This window comes from Tarenaya hassleriana, unplaced genomic scaffold (assembly GCF_000463585.1).
Source record: "Tarenaya hassleriana unplaced genomic scaffold, ASM46358v1 Cleome53, whole genome shotgun sequence".
Lineage (NCBI taxonomy): Eukaryota > Viridiplantae > Streptophyta > Magnoliopsida > Brassicales > Cleomaceae > Tarenaya > Tarenaya hassleriana.
In genome coordinates this window covers 557,268-564,657 of record NW_010967966.1, presented here as the reverse complement: position 1 = coordinate 564,657, position 7,390 = coordinate 557,268, and the positions used below count along the sequence as shown (strand labels likewise).

At 41.2% G+C, this 7,390-nt stretch overlaps 3 protein-coding genes across 3 annotated transcripts; all 3 read left to right on the top strand.

The window, feature by feature from the left end:
• On the top strand, positions 1–3,123 carry LOC104798467 (triose phosphate/phosphate translocator TPT, chloroplastic; the record flags this gene model as incomplete). The annotated part of the gene is made up of 12 exons (XM_010520562.1): positions 1–176; positions 262–327; positions 528–593; positions 812–890; positions 1,542–1,662; positions 1,746–1,841; positions 1,925–2,037; positions 2,153–2,230; positions 2,325–2,441; positions 2,529–2,628; positions 2,749–2,849; positions 2,948–3,123. Coding segments are annotated over 12 exons (1,131 nt in total), but the record flags the coding sequence as incomplete, so codon positions are not given.
• A 597-nt stretch (positions 3,124–3,720) lies between these two features.
• Positions 3,721–4,142, top strand: LOC104798402. The gene has a single exon (XM_010520471.2). The coding sequence runs from the start codon at positions 3,741–3,743 to the stop codon at positions 4,035–4,037; it is 297 nt and encodes a 98-aa protein (XP_010518773.1). The 5' UTR covers positions 3,721–3,740; the 3' UTR covers positions 4,038–4,142.
• A 184-nt stretch (positions 4,143–4,326) lies between these two features.
• On the top strand, positions 4,327–7,369 carry LOC104798401 (pentatricopeptide repeat-containing protein At5g04780-like). The gene has a single exon (XM_010520470.2). The coding sequence runs from the start codon at positions 4,465–4,467 to the stop codon at positions 7,285–7,287; it is 2,823 nt and encodes a 940-aa protein (XP_010518772.1). The 5' UTR covers positions 4,327–4,464; the 3' UTR covers positions 7,288–7,369.
• The last annotated feature ends 21 nt before the right edge of the window (positions 7,370–7,390 follow it).

Sequence of the window (7,390 nt, the reverse complement as noted above, 5' to 3'; positions counted from 1 at the left end):
CCTGCCGCCGACGGCGGAACCGTGATATCCGGCCGCCAGCTCCGCCCTTCCCTGCTTCTCGATAACTCATCCTCTGCGGTGATTGCTGAGGCGGTCACCGGCCGCAGGAAGAGGGAGATTCTCCGGCCGACGCGAGCTGCCGCTTCGTCCTCCGCCGAGGGTGGAGATTCCGCCGGGTAAGGTCCGTCTCCTCCGTTCTGACTCATCGGAGCGAGTCCCGGTGACTGACACGCCCGACTCGGTGTCTCTTTTATTTCGCAGAGCAGCAAAGGTCGGATTCTTCGACAAGTACCCGGCGCTTGTTACCGGCTTCTTCTTCTTCATGTGGTACGCGTCACTCGCTTCCATCCGCTCCTCTTCTCTTTACTATTCCTAAACCTGCGCAGGGGAGGCGCACGATAGCACTAGACCCTGACCATTTTAAAAAACCGTTACTGTTACCCGGTTTTACCGCCAAAAAAACTCGGCAAGCAAAGGATCTCTGAGCCAAGTTTTTAATTTACCGTTTTACCCTTTGATTTTTTCAGGTACTTCCTGAACGTGATATTCAACATCCTCAACAAGAAGATTTACAATTACTTCCCTTATCCCTAGTGAGTGACACTATTTTCTGCCTTTGCTCTTAATTACGTTATATGTGATTCTAATATATATATATATAATTGCATTTGATAGCCTATATTAGATTGATCATGATAATTGATATATGGATGCATATGCATATAATGCGATGGAACCATATTCTGTGTTGGACCAATGAGAATTGAAATTGCGGTCCTGCATAAAGATATATTCTTTTTGTTTGTTACAGCTTCGTATCGGTTATTCACTTGTTTGTTGGAGTCGTGTACTGCTTGGTGAGCTGGGCTGTGGGCCTTCCCAAACGGGCCGTAAGTAATTCTTTCCAAAGCCCACCTCCGTTGTATATATTCTTTTCCCTTTTCAATTTTATATTTTTTGTGTATGCATTTTTTTTAAAAAAAAATTATTCCAGTTTTTAACATGGCACTGTTTAGCTATGATTTGTGGTAGTTATAGGAAAAACGAGGAAACACATTTTCACATTTAGGAACAACTATTTTTTTTTCTTTCCATTTCATAGGTAAAACAATGCACATGAGTTCATACTAAAATGTAGGATGTTCGTTTCGGGTTTTGGTTTGGATATTTTCGGATTTGGTTATTTCGCTTTTAGAAAAATTATAACCATTCGATTTTTATATTGAATTCGGATTGGTTTTTTCGGTTCGATTTCGATTTTTATTGATAAAAATATTTATTGTTCAAGTATTTTTCATTTTTTTTATTTGATCCGGTTTTAGAGAAGTTGTAATAATTTCTTTTTTATATCAGATTCGGATCGATTACGATCATATGTTATTCGGTTTGGATCGGTTCATTTATTTGCTTTTTAACCAAATTTGTCACCCCAAAAAAATGGGTTCAAATGGTATGATAGTGATGAATTGTTCCTCTTTCGTATTCTTTATACTTAATTCTGAAGGGTTCTGGTATGGCTAATTAGCTGTTAATATGTTTAGCCAATAGACTCAAACCTTCTGAAGTTGCTGATACCAGTGGCTGTGTGTCACGGCATTGGCCATGTAACCAGCAACGTCTCATTCGCAGCCGTTGCCGTCTCCTTCACTCACACCATCAAAGGTACAATTCATCTATCGAGACGGATGGTAATATATATGGATCAATTCTTATGAAATGGGATGATTCTTCTTCTGAAATTGCAGCTCTCGAGCCGTTCTTCAACGCTTCCGCTTCGCAGTTCATACTTGGACAGTCCATCCCTATCACTTTGTGGCTTTCTCTGCTCCCTGTTGTCCTCGGTACCTACATTTCGATCCTTCCCTTATATTCTCGTGTTCGATGTTTTTGTTTCAACATCAGTTTGGTTAAACCCTTCATGCAGGAGTTTCCATGGCTTCCCTGACCGAGCTCTCATTCAACTGGACTGGTTTCATCAGCGCCATGATTTCCAACATCTCTTTCACTTACAGAAGCATCTATTCCAAGAAAGCCATGGTGGTTTCCTTCTTTAGAAATTAATGCTCTAGTCCTTGTTTCTATGTATAGCATATATATAACAAGTGCCGGATGTTTACTAATGTCCTTTTTCTCTCTCTGTCTTCTGAGACAGACTGACATGGACAGCACGAACGTGTATGCTTACATATCTATCATAGCCCTCTTCGTCTGCATCCCTCCCGCCATCATCGTAAGTAATGCTAAACCACTTTGAACTCTGCCTCTAAAAGATTCGGATTTTTATGATTTCAAGTAGGAACAAATGGACTCTCTTCATATGTAAGGTTGAAGGGCCTCAACTGCTGAAACACGGATTCAACGACGCAATCGCGAAAGTTGGAATGACCAAATTCATCTCAGATCTCTTCTGGGTGGGAATGTTTTACCATCTCTACAACCAGGTATTGCCATGCTCCTTCCTCCCAAACCGTGATGTCAACGTTTTTAACAGTGAACCTGAAATTTCGAAACTCATTTTTTTTTTGTAGCTGGCGACCAATACCTTGGAGAGGGTGGCACCGCTGACTCATGCGGTGGGGAACGTTCTGAAACGTGTTTTCGTGATCGGTTTCTCGATCATAATCTTCGGTACGCTATAATCCTATACGGCCTCTTCCCATATGGAATGGCTTTTTTACAAAGAGATCGACATTTTGGAAATTGGGTTTTGTTTTTTTGACGGTGGGAATGGAATGTGTTATGATGCAGGAAACAAGATATCTACTCAAACAGGAATAGGAACAGGCATAGCCATTGCTGGAGTTGCCATCTACTCCCTGATTAAGGCCAAGATGGAAGAAGAGAAACGGGTCTGTTCTTTCCAAAAAAAAATATGAAATAATATTCAGTTTTTATTATAATATATGATTTTGATATTAAATGAAGTATCATTTTGGTCTCATCACAGAAAGGAAAGGCCGCATAGAGAAAGGCAATGGAGGAGGGAGGGAGGAAGGAGCGATCTAATGGATATAAATAACAACAAAATGCAATGTTGTACTGTTATACCATTGTTTCTTTTTATATAATTTAATTTTGGCTTTTTGTTTTTTGAATAGAACCCCATGCATGGACCATCTCTTCTATTACAACTTCTAAATAATAATTATGTATTTATTTGCAATTCTGATTGTTGCTTGCCTTTGGCGTGCGCGCGCGCGCATATATATATATATATATATATTTGATAATCCGAAAGTTTATCTAAAAGATCGAGAAAGTCCAGTTCCTCTTCATATTTGGATTTGAATATAGGGTAAAAGAATGTTTTGTATATTCTCCTCCTGTTAGGCCACCTAAATTTAAATATATTTTTTTTGTACATGCCATTAAAGAGCTTTTCGGAGGTCTAACGTTTGCGTATCCGCAAATCACGGAAGCAAATTTTCGACAACTCTATTTGGTGTGGTGGGACACAAAATTTCCCTACTTGCTGCCTTTTTCATTACACTTTCTTACCAAACGTTCGGTGTTGTCTTCATTTGATTTGAAGTTTGTGTACTTTTCCCTTTTTCATTTTTCCTTTCAACTTAAATGCGAATCTTAGTTAAGGAAATAGTAGAAGATATAATATTTATAACTAATATACATCAAACACGTTTTTTCAAAAATATAATTATTGAATATATATATATATATATATATATATATATATATATATAACCAAAGGCCAAGATCTACTCCAACTTTTCTTCCCCAAAATGGCTCCATCACCAAAACTCACATCTCTTCTCTGCGTCATCTTCTTCATCATCATCGTCAACGTAAGTATATTCTCTCCACAAACCAAAGCAAGAAACATCCAAGGCTTCACCCAACTCAACGGCCAAAACCCAAATGGCTCCATGAAAGCAACAGAAGAAGACGACCAAGATCCTGTCTTTGTCCGACAAACTGGGAACGGATATGGCCTTTATCCCCATTACAGTTTCAGCAACGACGGCTCGGATGTTGAAGGGAACCCACATGAAGATAACGGCCAAGTGTTCGAACCTTAATTAAAACATATCCAGATTCGTTTGTTCAGATCTCAACGTGTATGCATTGATCGTTCGGCCTGTTGTGTTGATGTAATATTAGTCGAGTTTCATATTCTTTCTCTCGTCACTGATTTTCGTTCTCTATCTAATTTTCAGCTATAAAATATACTTTTTAATAAGTGTTTACAGACCGTTTCACATAAATTTACTCGAAATTTTATCTGATATAATCAAACCGACGATAGTGACACTAAAATTTTGCATTAGCGTTACAATCTTCTCGAAAAGATCCACAATGATATGATGAAAAAGAATGTACTTTGAGACCAACCATTTACGTGAAATGCAAAATGTGACAGAAATGATTTGAGAAAGAATCCAATACCATCCCGGTTTAGACCGGGTCGTCAAAATACACAACCGGACTCTGTTTTGATGTAAGCTAATGTTCAAATGGACGATGAATCATCGTCAATGTCGTCTCCGTTCCCTCGCAAGATTTCTGGACCATCGAGTTTCCTTTAAAGTCACTCTTCGATCTCTGTCTCTCTCGAAACGTTCCTTGTATTCTTCCAGAACATTCCAAAGCTCTGGTGGTTTCGGTTCAGGTAACGGTGCGCCGCCAACTGTAGTAACGTACTTGAGGCTCTTGTCCGAATCTTCAGCTTCCAAGTCGCTGCTTCCTGGGGAACAGATTCATGGCCGTTTGATTGGACTTGGGTTGTCAAAAGATTCGAAATTTCGAAATTCTTTGATTGGTCTCTATGGGAAGTGTGGTTTTTTCGGCTACGCGCGCAAACTGCTCGACGAAAGTCCTGAGCCGGATTTTGTTTCTTGGTCGGCCCTCATTTCGGGATATTCCCAGAACGGCTTCAGCCAAGAAGCTCTTAGGGCTTTTCAGGAGATGCATTGCCTCGGTCTCAGGAGCAACGAGTTCACTTTCCCAAGTGTTCTCAAGTCCTGCGCAGCTAACAAGGATTTGAAATTGGGGGTTCAGGTTCATGGGGTTACCATTGTTACTGGTTATGAATCTGATGAGTTCGTTGGGAACAGTTTGGTTGATATGTATGCAAAATGTGGAGAATTGGAGGCTTCGAGGAGGGTTTTCAATGAATTGCCTGAGAAGGGTGTGGTTTCTTGGAATGCTCTGCTTTCTTCCTATATGCAAAACGATTCTTGTGCTGAGGGAATTGATCTATTCCATGACATGGTGAATGCCGGAGTAAGGCCCAATGAGTTTAGTTTGTCTAGTATGATAAAAGCTTGCGCCGGGTTAGGAGACATTGGTGAAGGAAGGAAACTTCATGGATATCTAATAAAACTTGGGTACAATTCTGATCCCTACTCATCGAACGCACTCGTCAACATGTATGCCAAAGCCGGGAGCTTGGTAGATGCATTTCTTGTTTTCCAAGAAGTAGAGAGTCCTGATATTGTTTCTTGGAATACTATTCTGGCTGGTTCTGTTCTTCACGAGCATTATGAGCTGTCTCTGCATTTGTTTGTGCAGATGAGTAGATCGAAAACACGTCCCAACATGGTGACACTATCAAGTGCACTGAAAGCTCTTGCCAGGATTGGGTTTAAGGAATTGGGAAAGCAGTTTCATGCTCACCTTCTGAAGATGAACGCAATGGAATCTGATTCTTTCATCGGTGTCGGAATCATAGATATGTATTCAAAGTGCTTGATGACGGACGATGCTAGAAAGGTTTTTGAATTGATGCTAGAGAAGAAAATGGTTGCTTGGAACGCCATGATCTCTGGGTATTCACAAAAGGGAGAAGACTATGAAGCCGTTTTGCTCTTCCCTGAAATGCACAAGGAAGGGATGGGATTCAATCAAACCACTTTGTCAACAGTCCTAAAATCTGTAGCTGCTTTGCAGGCCAGTGGTCTTTCTGAACAGATCCATGCTCTCTCTCTAAAATCGGGTCTCATGTCTGATAATTACATTGTAAACAGCCTGATTGATGCATACGGGAAATCCGGAAAAGTAGAGATTGCAACTAAAGTTTTTGAGGAGAATCCTTCCCCCGATTTGGTGTCATTTACATCGGTGATCACAGCTTATTCTCAATATAGACAAGGGGAGGAAGCGATGAAGCTATACTTAGACATGCAACACCGGGGATTAAATCCAGATGCGTTTGTATGCAGCTCCCTTCTCAATGCATGTGCAAACCTGTCAGCGTATGAGCAAGGGAAACAAATTCATGTCCATGTGTTGAAGTTTGGATTCATATCAGATGGCTTCGCGGGTAACTCTCTCGTCAACATGTATGCAAAATGCGGTAGCATAGAGGATGCAGACCGAGCATTCTCTGAGATACCGGAGAGAGGAATTATCTCTTGGTCGGCTATGATTGGAGGATTAGCTCAACACGGGCATGGACAAAAGGCCCTTGAAATGTTTGAATTAATGCTCGAAGATGGAGTTGCACCAAACCACATAACTCTAGTAAGTGTACTCTCTGCCTGCAACCACACTGGGCTTGTATCCGAGGCAAAACGCTATTTCGAGTCAATGGAAAAACGTTTTGGCATCCAACCCACGCAAGAACACTATGCTTGCATGATTGATGTGTTAGGCAGAGCAGGGAAACTGATTGAGGCCATGGAAATGGTCGAGAAAATGCCCTTTGAACCCGATGCATCCGTCTGGGGAGCACTTCTTGGCACAGCTAAGCTACATAAGAACGTGGAACTCGGTCAACGCGCTGCGAAGAAGCTATTGATTCTTGAGCCGGAAAAATCGGGCACACACGTTCTTCTGGCAAACATATATGCGTCTGCTGGAATGTGGGAGAATGTAGCGAGAATGAGAAAGTTGATGAGAGAATTCCAAGTGAAGAAAGAACCGGGAGTGAGCTGGATTGAAGTCAAAGACAAAGTACACACGTTTATTGTCGGAGACAGAAGCCATCCGAGAACCGAAGAGATATACGCGAAGCTTGATGAGCTGAGAGAGCTTCTGAACAGGGCAGGGTATGTTCCAAAGGTGGAAACAGAGCTTCACGACGTGGACAGAAGCGAAAAGGAGAAGCTTTTGTTCTATCACAGCGAGAAATTGGCGGTGGCTTTCGGTCTGATCGTAACTCCTGCCGGAGCTCCGATCAGGGTCAAGAAGAATCTGAGAATCTGTGGCGATTGCCACACAGTGTTTAAGTTTGTGTCTGAGATTGTTTGTCGGGAAATTATAGTTAGAGATATCAACAGGTTTCATCACTTCAGAGATGGGTCATGCTCTTGTAGAGATTACTGGTGATTAGTAACGCACCAATCGAAAAGATTCTTTTATTTGCATTTTTTTTCTTGTATCATTCATGATATTGACATAAGATATTTCAATTGATCTCGTGTGCTGAACT

Coding starts and splice junctions, on each gene's coding strand:
- LOC104798402 (XM_010520471.2), top strand. CDS start 3,741: ATGGCTCCATCACCAAAACTCACATCTCTTCTCTGCGTCATCTTCTTC.
- LOC104798401 (XM_010520470.2), top strand. CDS start 4,465: ATGTTCAAATGGACGATGAATCATCGTCAATGTCGTCTCCGTTCCCTC.